The sequence below is a fragment of the Pongo abelii genome, chromosome 15, assembly GCF_028885655.2.
Source record: "Pongo abelii isolate AG06213 chromosome 15, NHGRI_mPonAbe1-v2.0_pri, whole genome shotgun sequence".
NCBI lineage: Eukaryota > Metazoa > Chordata > Mammalia > Primates > Hominidae > Pongo > Pongo abelii.
The window spans coordinates 94,383,183-94,398,638 of record NC_072000.2 but is presented as its reverse complement, the minus strand read 5'-3'; the positions used below and the strand labels follow the sequence as shown (position 1 = coordinate 94,398,638).

At 45.2% G+C, this 15,456-nt stretch overlaps 1 protein-coding gene across 16 annotated transcripts in view; it reads right to left on the bottom strand.

The window, feature by feature from the left end:
* TDP1 (tyrosyl-DNA phosphodiesterase 1) overlaps positions 1 to 15,456 on the bottom strand; it is a 91,179-nt gene that overhangs the window by 15,229 nt on the left and 60,494 nt on the right. For all 16 annotated transcript variants that reach the window (XM_054530379.2, XM_054530380.2, XM_054530376.2 and 13 more), the window contains one exon: positions 11,955 to 12,057. In XM_054530379.2, the coding sequence (XP_054386354.2) occupies positions 11,955 to 12,057 (103 nt within the window). The remainder of the gene's footprint in view (positions 1 to 11,954; positions 12,058 to 15,456) is intronic.

Genomic DNA, 15,456 nt, shown 5'->3' with positions numbered 1-15,456 from the left:
GTTGGCCACTTTTATTAGGTTTCTTTTTTTTTTTTGGAGACAGAGTCTCACTCTGTCACCCAGGCTGGAGTGCAGTGGTGTGATCTTGGCTCACTGCAGCCTCTGCCACCTGGGTTCAAGCAGTTCTCATGCCTCAGCCTCCTGAGCAGCTGGGATTACAGGCATGCACCACCATGCCTGGCAGATTTTTGTATTTTTAGTAGAGACAGGGATTCACCATGTTGTTCAGGCTGGTCTTGAACTCCTGGCCTCGAGTGATCCACCCACCCCAGGCTCTCAAAGTGCTGGGATTACAGGTGTGAGCCACTGTGCCTAGGTTTCAATTTCTGTGTTTGTAAAAGTGGGAAAGGCTGAGTGTGGTGGTTCACGCCTGTAATCCCAGCACTTTGGGAGGCCGAGGCAGGCAGATCACTTGAGGTCAGGAGTTCAAGACCAGCCTAGACAACATGGTGAAACCACATCTCTAATAAATAAATATTAAAAAAAAAAATTAACTGGGAGTGGTGGTATGTGCCTGTAATCTCAGTTACTTGGGAGGCTGAGGCAGGAGAATAGCTTGAACCCAGAAGGCAGAGGTTGCAGTGAGCCAAAATTGCACCACTGCACTCCAGGCTAGGTGACAGAGTGAAACTCCATCTCAAAAAAAAAAAAAAAAGTAAAAATGAGATAATCAAGCTTCTGGAGACATTACCATTTCTAACTTTAGCACCTAGCACAAGTCCTGGTACATAGTAGGTGTTCAAGAAATACTGATCTGTAGAAATGGAACTAAAGTTCCTTTCCTGCTTACTTTATAAGTTTCTGCATAAGAGCAAATGGCACAACCTGTGTGAAAGTGTTTTGTGCATGTCAAGACCTACAGAAAGGTATGGGTTACAGCACTGATGAAGATGGTGATCAGTAATACAGTGAAAGGCAGGAGGTAGCAGATGCCAGGCACAAACTCTAGACAAAATAGGAAGAAGTGCCCTTCTTCTAGTCATTTTCCTTATCCAAGAAGGATAAGGAAAGTCTTTGTAGAGGATATTTTAGCTAGGGCTTGAAAAATTGGTGTAATTTTAATAAACAGAGAGATGATAGGGAAGAATACCAAGCGTGAGAACAGCATAATCAAAGGTAGGGTCGGCAAAGCACAGAGCAGGCACATCCCGGGAGGGCGAGGGCACTGACACAGAGGAGGGGGACAGGGAAGACACGGAGGGCAGGCAGGCCAGCTCGGCAGCACCTGCCCCCAGGTTTCCTTGTTCACATGTCACCTTTGACACACTCTGGATCTGAGGAAGACCCTAATTATCTCTTGCTTTTGCAGACTGCTTACTTGCTGTGTGGCTCTAAGCAAGTTACTTAGCCTTTCTGGGCCTTGGTTTCCTCGTTTATGAAATGAAGATGATATGAGCACCTAATTCATAGGGCTACTGTGAGGATATTTAAGTTATTTAACAATGACTGGCCCATGGTACTTATTCCAGGAAACAAATGAGTATAATTATAAGTATTTTCAGGACAATTCTCTGTGATGTCATCACTCCTATTTTACAGAGGAGGAAACATATTTGGAGGTTAAATAGTTGCCCAAGGCCACACAGCTATTAAAAGTGGCAAGGCCTGGCACAATGGCTCACACCTGTAATCCCAGCACTTTGGGAGGCCAAGGCGGGTGGATCACCTGAGGTCAGGAGTTCGAGACCAGCCTGATCAACATGGTGAAACCCTGTCTCTACTAAAAATACAAAAATTAGTCAGGCATGGTGGAGTATGCCTGTAATCCCAGCTACTTGGGAGGCTGAGAAAGGAGAATCGCTGGAATCCAGGAGGCAGAGGTTGCACTGAGCCGAGATCGAGCCACTGCACTCCAGCCTAGGTGACGGTGACGAAACTCCATCTCAAAAAAAAAAAAGGCCGGGTGTGGTGGCTCACGCCTGTAATGCCAGCACTTTGTGAGGCCGAGGCGGGTGGATCACCTGAGGTCAGGAGTTCGAGACCAGCCTGGCCAACATGGAGAAACCCCGTCTCTACTAAAAATACAAAAAATTAGCCGGGTGTTGTGGTGCGCATCTGTAATCCCAGCTACTTAGGAGGCTGAGGCAGGAGAATCACTTGAACCCAGAAGGCGGAGGTTGCAGTGAGCCAGGATGGCACCACTGCACTCCAGCCTGGGTGACAAAGCGAGACTCTGTCTCAAAAAAAAAAAAAAATAAATAAATAAATAAATAAAAGGCAGGGCTGGAAATCAAACCGTCTTTCTGATTCTTGGTCCTACATTCCTTCCACCAAGCAAATAAATGGTCTCACATTCACCACCAGGAACTATGACAAAGGAAGAATTCCTTGAAAATTTAAGGCAGGCAGGGTCAAGATGAGCCAAATTCTAGAAACCCTGGTATTTGGACATTTTAAAAAATAAAGAGGCTAGTGGCTGGGAAGTGATTCCAAGTTAATGATTATTATACTTTTATGGAGTTTCAGGTAAAAAATGACTTCTCTCTTCTTTAGCTTCTATTAGTCCTGATATTTTCAAATATATCGTGGCCACAGGTTATGGTTCTTTACAGCCTGGGCCCAGATCTGAGGCTGTGTGCTCGACCCATAATTCCATTTTGTGGTATCTGACCTCAGATATGAGAAGGTTTGAACTATCCCTGTCTGACAGAAACCAATATGCTTTTATTTTGAATGCCATTTCTGATCCAAATTCTAGGTTATTACCAAAAAAATACTACTTTCCCCTTCAATCTGAATGTCAAATAATTTGAGGCTGTCTTCTAATTATCATTATTTATATATCACAGTGGTATCACTTGGCATTTTACAAAACAGAGGAAGGCACCCTCCCAGGCACAGATACTTAGAAGACAGTTAAGACAATACGTTTATAAAACACCAGGTGAGAGGGTGGACATATATCACACATGAGAAATTGCTGGCTTTTCCTTTCTTCAGCTTTGGGAGTGAAAGAGCTGATTATCGCTGTGATGATTTATGTTTAGCAGCTTAGCTCAATCATAGGGAACAGGAGGCATGTTTCAGTTTCAGTTAGAGATGTAATTTATGTTTTTATTTGCAGCTATCCGAGTAGCAACCTCAAGTGGTAAAACCCTACACAAGGCATCAGGCTTTCCTGGATAAAACAGTGATAGCAGCTGAACTTCCCAGAAGGGACACACTTAGTCAAAGACCAACTAATTGGCAAGGAAGTAAATTACAGGAAGGTGGTGGCAACTTTCCTGCAAGGCAGTATAGGATCAACAACTGGAAGTGCTTCCAGCTAGGGGCTTAGGAAAAGCTTTGTGGAGAAGTGTAAACCTAACAGGATTTTGAAGGATGGGTTTTTGACAAGCAAAGGACTGTTTGTGTGGGGCTGGGGGAATGCAGTTCAGAAGGAAAGAAAAGAGTGCAACATCATCACAGAAGTGACATCAAGATTCTGATTTGACTGAAAACCCACAGAGTATCAGCCCCTGCTTTCAATCTTCTGTTGAACTGTGTGGCTTATATGCTGTTGCTGCTACTGCTAATGTCAACTGCAACCTTTACTGAGCACTTGCTAAGTACAAGGCACTGTTGTAAACACTTTATGGGTTATAACTCTTGATCTCACATGAGATCCTATGAGTTACATTGTTTCCATTGTACAACGAGAAAAAGGGGCCTACGCAAGTAGAATAAGGAGGCCAAGTCTAACACAGCTTGTAAGCAGGATCCCAGCTCCTCCCTGTCTCACTTCAAAGTTCATTCTCTTTCTCTCATTTTGGCTCCTAGAGATCTGAGGTCCCTAAGGGATCCGTCCAATGTGTTTTCCCGTATTCTCTTACCAAGTTACTTCAGAGTCTCTGAGACAAAGAGCAGTAGAGCCCAGGATCACACTACTAGTAAAAAGGGGCCATTGCTGCTACAGCCTACGTGCATTAATATGCTAACAAACACTTGTGGGTGGCTGAAGCCTGGGGGACATGCTGTTCCAGCTCACAGTGGACCTTGATGTCACACAAAGGAGTCCGGACATCATCTCGTGGGCGAAAGATTGCAGCTGATGGTTTAAGGGCAGAGGAACACAGACCCTGACATGTGGGTAGAAACCCAGCAGTAGCCTGAGATGGGGAAAACAGGGAGGGAAGGGTCAGTTCATCCAGGGGAGAGAGAAGGTGACAACCAGTAGGAACAGGCAGAGAAATTCTTAGCAGGAATGCTCATCATCACTGGCCATCAGAGAAATGGAAATCAAAACCACAATGAGATACCATCTCACACCAGTTAGAATGGCAATCATTCAAAAGTCAGGAAACAACAGGTGCTGGAGAGGATGTGGAGAAACAGGAACACTTTTACACTGTTGGTGGGACTGTAAACTAGTTCAACCATTGTGGAAGACAATGTGGCGATTTCTCAAGGATCTAGAACTAGAAATACCATTTGACCCAGCCAACCCATTACTGGGTATATACCCAAAGGATTGTAAATCATGCGGCTATAAAGACACATGCACACGTATGTTTATTGCAGCACTATTCACAATAGCAAAGACTTGGAACCAACCCAAATGTCCATCAATGATAGACTGGATGAAGAAAATGTGGCACATATACACCATGGAATACTATGCAGCCATAAAAAAGGATGAGTTCATGTCCTTTGTAGGGACATGGATGAAGCTGGAAACCATCATTCTCAGCAAACTATCGCCAGGACAGAAAACCAAACACCACATGTTCTCACTCATAGGTGGGAATTGAACAATGAGAACACTTGGACACAGGGTGGGGAACACCATACACCGGAGCCTGTCGTGGAGCGGGGGGAGGGGGGAGGGATAGCATAGGAGATATACCTAATGTAAATGATGAGTTAATGGGTGCAGCACACCAACATGGCACATGTATACATATGTAACAAACCTGCACGTTGTGCACATGAACCCTAGAACTTAAAGTATAATAATAAAAAAAAAAAAAAAAAAGAAAAGAACAGAAATTCTTGCCAGGGCAGATGGTATAGGATGTGGACAGGTGAGAGGAAGGAGTAGAACGCAAGGGCCGTGGCTTTATTTGCTGGATGCGAGAACATCAGCAGGTACCAAGATACGCCATGTCAAATCGTTGCCTGGCTGTGGCCTCCTGGGAAACCCTGGGGGCCCACAACAGATGGGCTGGGCCCAAGGCAGGTAGGCAGCATTGGTGTCAGGAGGAAGACAAAGAGAGGGTTAAGGTGGCGGCTCTTGTAAACTGTATTAGTTCTTCCAGCCAGAGCCACATCATAAGAGTGCATGTACTTGTGGTACACACCATGTTTACAATGAAAAAATTTAAACAGAACAGAGAAAAGAGAAAGTAGAGACTTGACTTTTTGGAACCCACTAGCACAGGACCAAGTGACCCTGGGGCTCAGAAGAGGCTGAGACCAGCACAGGGACACCTGGGCTACCTTCAACCAGAAGGAAGCAGTATTGGACCCTGATCCAGGCTTCTCAGATGCTTATGTGCACTATTATTCCCAGAGGCAGGAGGAATTCTAGCCACAGTGCGCTAGGCAGGCTCAAGTCTAGGGCCTACTCAGTGCCTGACAGAGTATGTGCTCAATAAACACCAAAGGAATGAGGTCCAAAGACAGAAGTACTTGTACCTCCCTGATATATGCACAGAGGTCTTTGGGTTTGGAATACAGCTACTGATCTTTGAAATAATCACAGCTTTCCTATATTGAGACTTTCTGAACCGTAGTCTAATTTAAAAGTTAAATACACTTAAAGGGACAACCCAGAAAACATTACATAATTGATAAATTGATTTTAGACCTGAAAAGAATAAAGTCTTTGATTTAAATTAACAAACTTTTATTAGGCGACTACTACCACTACTATATACCAAGCATCACTAAGTACTGGGCATACAAAGTCAAATGTACCTTGACATGACTCTCCAAAGCTCTTGAAAGTGTTCTTAGTCAAAGGGGAAGCTATTGACAACATACTTTACAAGTTAGGTTTCTCTCAAAAGGATGTATTTCCAGATTTACTCACTTAAAAAAACAAGAAAAAAATAGAAACACATGGTACCAGGGACTTATCAGCCTCCAGATCAATCCCAGGTTTCAAATGGCATCTTTATCATGAATGGGAAATGCTGCTTCTTTACCTGCTGTGTTTTTAGTTCACAGTAGTGTCACATCACATGGCAACTTGGTTCCAGAGTGACAGGTCCTAATCATGGCTGTGGGGAAGTAGAGAACCGCAGGATTCCTTTTCTAGGTGAGGCCTCTGCAGTGTGTGACACTGTGCCATTCTGGGCACTAAGCTTGACTATCTGCAACAATGGCTCCAAATGAGCCTCCCAGAACACAGCAAGTGACACGGCCTACTGGTGAAGGACAAAAGTGGCAACTCTGGCTGCTGATACCTCAGACATGTGGGTGGTACGGACACAGAGTTCTACCCAAGAGATACGAAGGAGGGCTGATCTCAAGGAAGTAAATTCTGGATGATGTCCAGTCTGAAGGATGTCTAAAAAATTCTGTATTAAGTAAGTCTATTTGGCAAACATGAAGCCAAAAACACTAAAAGGCATGTCTTGCTGGTACTGAACAGGGAAACCTAAAAAAAGATATTAACTCCTGGCCTCATTTTATGAAAAACTGCATTCTTGTCAGTAAACATTTTAGGATTATGATACAGAAATCTTTGAGATATTTATGAAGTTAATTTATAGGGATTGGCATTTGTAAGTACTGCAGTGGACTCCTAAGCGTATGTGTATTTTAATTTCAAGACAGCTACAGATGAGCTATTCCATACTGCAAATTGCTTTACAACACAATTTGTGAACACATTTAAGCACCTACTGCACACAATACCCACTGGACCAAAATCACAGTCTCCATACTGTTTCATACACTTCTCACATTGTTCGGTATGGATCAACTTAAAGGAAACAACTTCAACTAACAGACACTTATGAAAAGCCTCCCACATGACCCATTCAGCTCACTCTGGTCCAGGAGATACGAGTCAATGGTCACAATGCAAGGTGGGATATGTGCTGAGCCCCAGGTTCTAGAAAGTTGTGGATGCAGAGGAGGGGTGCCTGGAGTGGAGACAGGTGCAGCAGGCAGAGGTGGGGCGTAAAGGTGTCATTCTCAGTACAGATTATGGCTGGCTAGCAGGGTGGACCTGGCTCGTAGTGAGAGCCATGAGTTCTGCACAGCAGAAACTTTGAGTAAGTACCAGGAACGAGAGGTTAGGAGTCGGAGCATGAAGGGGAAAAGAAGCCCTGCTAAGGAGGCTGGATTCTACCTTACAGGATCTCTAGCAGGTAACAAAACCAGATCTGTGGTCTACAAGGCCCATTCCCACAGTGGACTGAGGAGTAGCATAGATGTGGCCCAGGGAGGTGAAGTGGGGGCCACGGCAGTAACAGCTGATTTGCCCAGCATGTGATGTTGCGGGGGTGTTCAGAGGGAACAGATTATCAAGACGCATTAAGGAGTGAGAAATGACAAGCTCTTTTGGGAGGCTGAGAAGGATCACTTGAGCCCAGCAGTTCTAGACCAGTCTGGGCAACATGGCAAGACCGCATCTCTACAGAAAAATTAACAAGTCAGCCGGGCATAGTGGCACACACTTGTAGTCCCAGCTACTCAGGAGGCTGAAGTGGGAGGACTGCTTGAGCCTGGTGGAGACTGCAGTGAGCAATGATGGCACCACTGTACTCCAGCCTGGGCGGCAGAGCAAGAGCCTGTCTCAAAGGAAAAAAAAAAGAAAAGACATGCCAAGAGAGTGAGGTGAATAGTAACAGTGACTCATTAATAATCAGGTTTGTTAAATAGTGTGGTTTACATGGCTAAGATGATGATTTTGATAATACATGCAATGTGCTATATCCTCAAGTACCTTTTAAATAGTATAAATCATAATCCTAATTTCAGAATTATATTTTATAAGATTCAAATTCTCTGAAAACTGGCCTAAGACCACTAGCACTGCTGAAAAAACTGATGCCTTTCTACTATCCACGTGGAACCAAGGCCAGTGGTGTGTTCTGTTCTCCAGTCTCCTTCAGATTGGAATTCCAAGCCTCTCATACCCACGCCCCATCCCCATTCCAAGCACACAGAACTGTTTGCTCTTTCCCAAACACAGCCTGCACTATTATCTCTGTCTGGAAGCCTCCTCTTCCCTGACAGCAGGTTAAGCTCATACTCCTTTCTCAAGAGTGAGATCGAATGCCACCTCCTTAACAAAGCCTTTCCCAAGCCCCCCAGGCAGACTACATGGTCCCTCTTCTCAGAGCCCCTGTATTTTGAATGCCCCACACCCTAGTTCTTGTCACATATTGTAATCACCAGTGTCTGTTTCCTCAACTTATCCATGCGTTACCAGAGAACGAAGCCTCCACCTCATCCTTTATTCTCTCCGCAGGGGCCTGGAAGACAGCAGGCACAGGGTGTGTGTGGGGCTGAAGTGAGCATGGAGGGGGGTAGTCCCAGGCCACTGGAACGTTCAGGTAGGAGCCTGGGGTATGCTTTGAGGAGGGAACCGTCGGGCTGTTCCGTTGGACAGCCTCTCCTTCACAAGCTAAGCATCTCACTCCTGTGCACGTATAAACTCAGCGAAATGACAAACTACCTCATGGCACAAATCTCTGGGTCATCCTCAAGGTCAAAACCATCAATGTTAATTTTGTGAAGGCCAAGCAAAGGTCTACTTTTTTTCCAGAAGCTTCACATAGCAGCAGACAACATAGATGTTGTGATATAAGCACTTAAAGATAAAGTCTCCTATATCAAAATAACCCAACAACCCTTTTTACAGACTGACAAGACGCACATCAACTCACTTATGGGTGAAACCCCTTGGTAGTATCTACCCCTCAGGGTGACTTCCTCGCTCACATCCATCCGCCCTTCTCTGGAAACAGGCTCATTCTCCGGGGATGGAGCTGGGAGAGTCCTGAGTCATGGAAGGCAGATCTAGGCCTGAGGTGTCACTGGGATGCAGAATGGCCAGCATCTGGGCTGCAGAGCCATGCTAGCTGCAGTAACCCAGGGGGAAGGGCCGCTGCTGAGTCCCCTAAGAGGGCCTGGCCCCGTTGCTCCCAAGTCTCAGCTACTCAGCAACTCCTCTGATCCTATGACATCTCCCCAGCATCTTTTCAGTAAACTCCTTCCATCTGTGGGCTTCTGTGGGCACAAATTGGTTTCTGTAACGCACAACAAAATCCTCTGGCTCTGCTCACTCAGGTAGGCACCTCCCTCAGGTCTCAGCACCCAGCTCTCACCCAGGAAGGATGTCTCTGTCTCATTGCTTAGGTGTATCAGGTGGCCATCTGACTCTATGACCACCCTGCCCAACTAGCCTATGAGCTCCCTGGGAGGGGAAGGGTAAAGCCATTCTGTGTACCGTCCACAATGCCTGATTAGAGCACTCTGCCCAAGTCATTTGCGATTCACTGAAGGACACAGACAGCCCAACCAAAGGGACAATGGCTGATGACAAGACAGGTATAGTGAGTGGGGCCTCACCAGGGTCATGACGGAAGCCTGCTGGAAAGCACTGTTCCAGGCTCTGTTTTTTGAGATGTGCTAACAAACTTTTGGAAAATCTGTTAAAATCTTGGACTGTTAATTACATCATCACCCTAATTGGGGCCTAGCTCTTGAATCGGCTGGCATAGTCTAGAAGGGGTGGAATCTGTTTTATATTCTTGTCTGATGGTCTTTAAAAATAATGCAATCTCTATTTTACCTAGAATGTGCTATAATGGGGCTCTTTCTTATTCCAAAATATAGAAGAGCCCCCCTATAAGGTCAGTTTAGGGGTTCCAAATGATTATTTCTTTTTCTCTATTAGCCTTCATTAATGGATAGTCAGAGAAAGAATATCTGGGGCAAAAAATGAATAGCTCAGAGGGGTTTAGAGGACCTGGAAGGGCAATACATTTCTTCCTATTAGCATTTTCATGCTCAGCATTTTCATGGTCAGAATAGTCACAAAGGACCAGACTTTTGTAAATGCTGACAACAGAAGCCAAACAGGAGTGATGTGGAATTTATTCCATTACTTATTATTGGGCCAGAACTCCAGCCTCAGTTATTATAAAAGCCACAGTCACTATAATCACACCTCCTAGTGATGTGACTTCATTGTTTCCCACAAGCTGTGTGATAAAGCTGAAATCTTATAACTAAAAGAGGTTAGTTACATAGTTTTGTAGTGAAACTGAGACGGAAAGAGAAAGAATGGATAGACTGGTGAGGAGAGGAGAGAGAAAGGGAGAAAAGAGCTCTTCACCTGAGCATGGTGTGAGAAACAGTGAACAACGCTGGGGTGGGCTGGGAAGGTGGGTGCTCTCCAGCGTGCCTTAAGACTGGATTAAGCAGTGGCACACACCTTGTAATCCCAGCACTTTGGGAGGCTGAGGCAGGCAGACTGCTTGAGGCCAGGAGTTGGAGACTTGGCCAACATGGTGAAACCCTGTCTCTACTAAAAATACAAAAACTAGCTGGACGTGGTGGCAGGCGCCTGTAGTCCCATCTACTAGGGAGGCTGATGCAGGAAAATCACTTGAACCCTGGAGGTGGAGGTTGCAGTGAGCCAAGATCGTGCCACTGTACTCCAGCCTGGGCGACAGAGCGAGACTCTGTCTAAAAAAAGAAAAAAAAAAAAAAAATACTGGATTAGTCCAGATTGAAGTCTGAGGACAAGCACACACCAACCCCTCAGCTAAATCTTCTGGTCCAGTCAGTGTTGTCCACAATGGAGCTTTGTCATGTGTGTTTGTCATAAATTCAACTATAGCCAGTGAGGAGGGCGGGGGAGGGAGGAAGGCGGGGAGGGAGGGAGGGAAGGAAGGAAGGGAGGGAAGGAGGGAGGGACTTACGGACGCGAGGGAGGGAGGGAGGGAAGGAAAAAGCATTAGCCATCTGATCGTGTGGGCAAAGCATTAGCCATCTCATCGTGTGGGCGATTCTGAGAGTGTGCCCACAGTGACAGGAAGGGAGGGAGGGAGGGAGGGAGGGAGGGAGGAAGGAAGGAAGGGAGGAAGGAAGGGAGGAAGGAAGGAAGGAAGGAAGGAAAAAGCATTAGCCATCTCATTGTGTGGGCGATTCTGTATTGTGTGTGTGTACCCATGGTGAGTATAAGGAGGTGACATGGGAGATTTCAGTCCATGTGCCTCTTATGGTGGGAATGTCTCTCTGGGTCAAGCGTGATTCTAGCATTTAGAGAAACAGATGGCTTGTACACCCCAGTCCCTATGTGCAAGCCACTCCTTCTGGTGTTTGGACACAGAAATCTCAAGTGGCTCCAGAGCTGGGAGACACGCTGGCTGTGCTGGACATCTCGAGAGACCACTTTGACATGGTGCTTTTCCAGGGGGCTTACTGGGCCAGAAGCACATGTCCTTTGTGCCACCCCACTGGCCCCGCCCAGCCAAACTCTAGCCAATGATGTGAACCAATCTCTGCTTCCCAGTTTGTGCTACTACCAATTCCTTTCCAACACTGATGCCATTCCCACCTCTCTCTATACAGCCTACATTCTAAGCATCTTTCAAATACTCTGCCAAGCTCTCCTGCTTCCCAACTTCATCCTCCAGTCACCCCTACCTAAAACATCTTGTGCTTGATTGGGCCATTCCTTTGGTGACTTGTCATCTACCGCCTTGAGATAAATCTTCACATTGTAGTTCACAGTATTTATTTTAAATGTTATTAATTTCGCTGGAAGCATACAGTCAATTCCTAATCAAGTACATGCCTTGAAAGCAGGTATCCTGCTGCACCCAGACTGGTGAGTGTTCAGTAAGCTCAGAGGTACAGACCAGTGGTTAAGAGCGCAGGCTCTGGGTAAGAATCCCGACTGTTTCCTGCCAACCTTAGGCAAGCTGTTGTGACTAAAGGAAGAGAACACAAAGCCCAGTTCATCTCCCATGTGACCCACTGTGCAGTTGGAAGTGTAAACTTACAAATGCTGAAGGGAGGAAAAGGACCCCGAGCTCGTAGGAGCGGATCATCAGCTGGGTGCCATTCTTCTCCAATGCTCCCCAGGCAGCCTTGGACAGATTCGCGCTGCAGAGACAAGGACACAGAAAGGGCTGACTCAGGGAGGCATCTCAGTGTGGGTCAAACTTCCACAGCTGCAAGAGCACCGGTCAAAAAAATATATAGCTGCAATCACATTCATTCATTTTCTAGCAGAGTTGCTGCATTTTTGAAAAGAGAATTTAAAATCTGCTGTTCTCTAATCCTCAAGATTTATCTAATTGCTAATTTGGGATAGTTTCACCCTCATCTGCATTTTCCTGAGGGCAGCTATTAAAATAATTATCTTTCCTTAGATTTTATTTTTTTCTTTCTAAAGCCCCTTTTCTTTTCACGATCCTGGAGTAGCCAGGATTTCTGGTTTTGTTGTATATAAAACTAGCATTTAAGAAGAAAGTTAATATTATCTTATGCAGTAGTATCTTAAGCTTCATATTTCCTTTTTCAGTTTTTTTGCCAGGTAGTGCTAATTTCTACTTTCAATGTGAAGAAAACAGCTCTGAGGGCAAAGACTGTTATTTGTATCTAGAGATAAATGGTACATTCAGAATGATGTTTTATATGTTCAAAGAGTTGTGGCTAAAAAAATCACGGTACAAGCCAGGCATGGTGGCTCACTCCTGTAATCCCAGCATTTTGGGAGGCCGAGGCGGGCGGATCACTTGAACCCAGGACCAGTCTGGGAAAGATGGAAAAACCACATTTCTACAAAATATTAGCTGGGCATAGTGACGCGAACCTACAGTCCTAGCTACTTGGAAGGCTGAGGTGGGAGGATCGCTTGAGCCTGGGAGGTGGAGGTTGCAGCGAGCAGAGATTGCACCACCAAACTCCAGCCTGGATGACAATTAAAACCTTGTCTCAAGAAAAAGAAAAAAAATCAAGCTGCAGCAGGACGAAGGAGACTGGACATTGACTTTGCAAGAGGTGCCAAGGTGCATATTAAGGTGCTCAGGAATAGAGACCACTAAGCTCTGAGGCGTCTTCGGAGACTCTTTTATAAGCAAATGTGGCAGAGATTAACATAAACCCACCATAAACATTTTTTCAGTTAGGCTCACCCAAGTTCTATTTCATTTTTAAAACATATAAACCTCAGCTATTCAGAAAATTCTTTAGAGCCTGACTTTGTGGATGACTGTGACTATTTCAAGATTCACTCACTGGTGCACCAAGTATGTTTTCTGAGCTATGTGCTGGAACTATTGTCTACTGGAATTGGAGAGTCAAACAAAAACAATGTACCAAGTAAGATTAAAAAAAAATGTTTGTTAAGGGTTCAATGGGAACAGAGAAAGAAGAATGTGGAAATCAGAGCTAAGGAAAACTCTTGAAGCGATTAGGCTGACTTAAGAAAATAGAGCATTATTTACAAACTTTCCTGGCTTCCTAAATGAACCATATTGAGGACAGGAAACCTTTGCACAAGGACCACAATCATGAACATCACTGTCAATGACGTCGTTGAGACATAAAGTGAAGAGGAAGCTGATGTTTATGATAAACTGGTATTATGATTCTAGGAAAAAAACTTTTTTTAAAAGTTCAAGATGACATCTTGCTTTTAGGTCTTTCACCTGTTAGTAAAAACAGGTCATCTCCTGGGCGAAGAGGAAAGTCTAACGGCAAAACCAACCAGTGGGTCTGAGGTGTTTTTCTCACTTTTTAGATGATTGCTTTCTGGCCAACTCTTGACTATCAGTATCATGACAACACAGACGGGAGGTATCTTCTGGAAGGCTGTTCTCATTCCTTCCCCATCAGATGTGTTTTCTTAGCATTCCAAGATTTGAGGGCTTATTCCAAAGTAAAGTTCAACAGAGATCACAAGGACAGCCTTTCAGATGGCTTCCTCCAATCCCTCCTTTTATTTGGCTTCTAACAGATTTCTAAGCATTTGGAACCTTAGAAACTACCGTGAACACTGAGAGCCTGAAAGTCACTTGCAGGTTGTCTAGGTGATAAATCAACATTCCCTGAGATATCATCTTTAATAACTTTTTACATTCTGGGTAATACTTTGAATCACGGGCACCTGGGGCAGCCAGGAAGATGGGGTATTTCCAAACTCTTGTGGGGTTGGGGGGCAGGGAGGGTGGGGGGTGTGTGTGTGTGCGCACACACACACCCATCATGTACAGCAAAAGCACTATGTCTTTCATGAGGCACAGCAACACCACAGGGGTCTCTTGCTCCCGTAACTCCAAAGAGTTCTAGCTTCTGTTCTCCACATGGAATCCACTGTCCACTGCCTGTCCTGGCTTCTGTTGAAAACTCGTTTTCACCATTTTGTTCCCCCGCCCTCATTCTTCCATTGTTCTTTTGTCTACTGGACTGGGCTGCTTTCTCTCCCAAGTGCTGTGGTTTATGTTGTTGCTGCTGGATACCGAGTGATGCTTCATCACTAAAGAGGGGTGGGGTATTTAATTTACTTTAGATCCTTAGGGTAGAACTCTGGAGGTCCCATGGTCTACCATCTACCAGAAACACTACCCAAACCCTTAATAAAGTCATGTTGAGTGACAGTAGCTTCTGGGGGTGTATCAGTCACGGTTCATTCACAGAAACGTAACTAGGAAATTGTATATATATATATGTGTGTGTGTGTGTGTGTGTGTGTGTATTTCTTACAGGAATTTATTATCATGTAATTGTAGGAGCTGGTTAAAGTCTTTATAAGGGTGTTATCTTTGTCCTGATGCTGGAGCTAGACGTCTACAGAGCAGGCAGAAGCCAGAGGAGGACAGGCATAAAGTGGAGAATAACTAGCTGGAGCCACAGGCATGGACTGAAGACTGTGAAGACGGAAACCCATGTGGGTTTTGTGCCTCTGGCACTGGAGGTGTGGGTGTCCTGCAGAAGACATGGACTTCATCACAGAAAAAATACATACCTGGTGAGGGCCAGGAGTTAGAAAAGCTGAAGGAGGACTTGGGAGGGTGTGAGGTCCAACTTCTGCTGGACACAGTGACAACGCATGAGTTATAAAAATGGCTGCTGTCTCGGCTGGGCGCAGTGGTTCACGCCTATGATCCCAGCACTTTGGGAGGTCAAGGTGGCATATCATCTGAGGTCGAGAGTTCGAGACCAGTCTGACCAACATGGAGAAACCCTGTCTCCACTAAAAATACAAAATTAGCCGGGCGTGGTGGCGCATACCCGCAATCCCAACTACTCAGGAGGCTGAGGCAGGAGAATTGCTTGAACCCAGGAGGAGGAGGTTGCTGTGGGGCAAGATGGAGCCATTGCACTCCAGCCTGGGCAATAAGAGCGAAACAACTCCGTCTCAAAACAAAAACAAAAACAAAAAAAAGGCTGCTGTCTCACATTTGCTCTCCAAATATAAGAATCTCCCTTGGGGCCCACCTAATTGGAAACATACAAGAAAGGGAATTCTGGAAATTGTGGTTGAGGGTAGACAAGTTG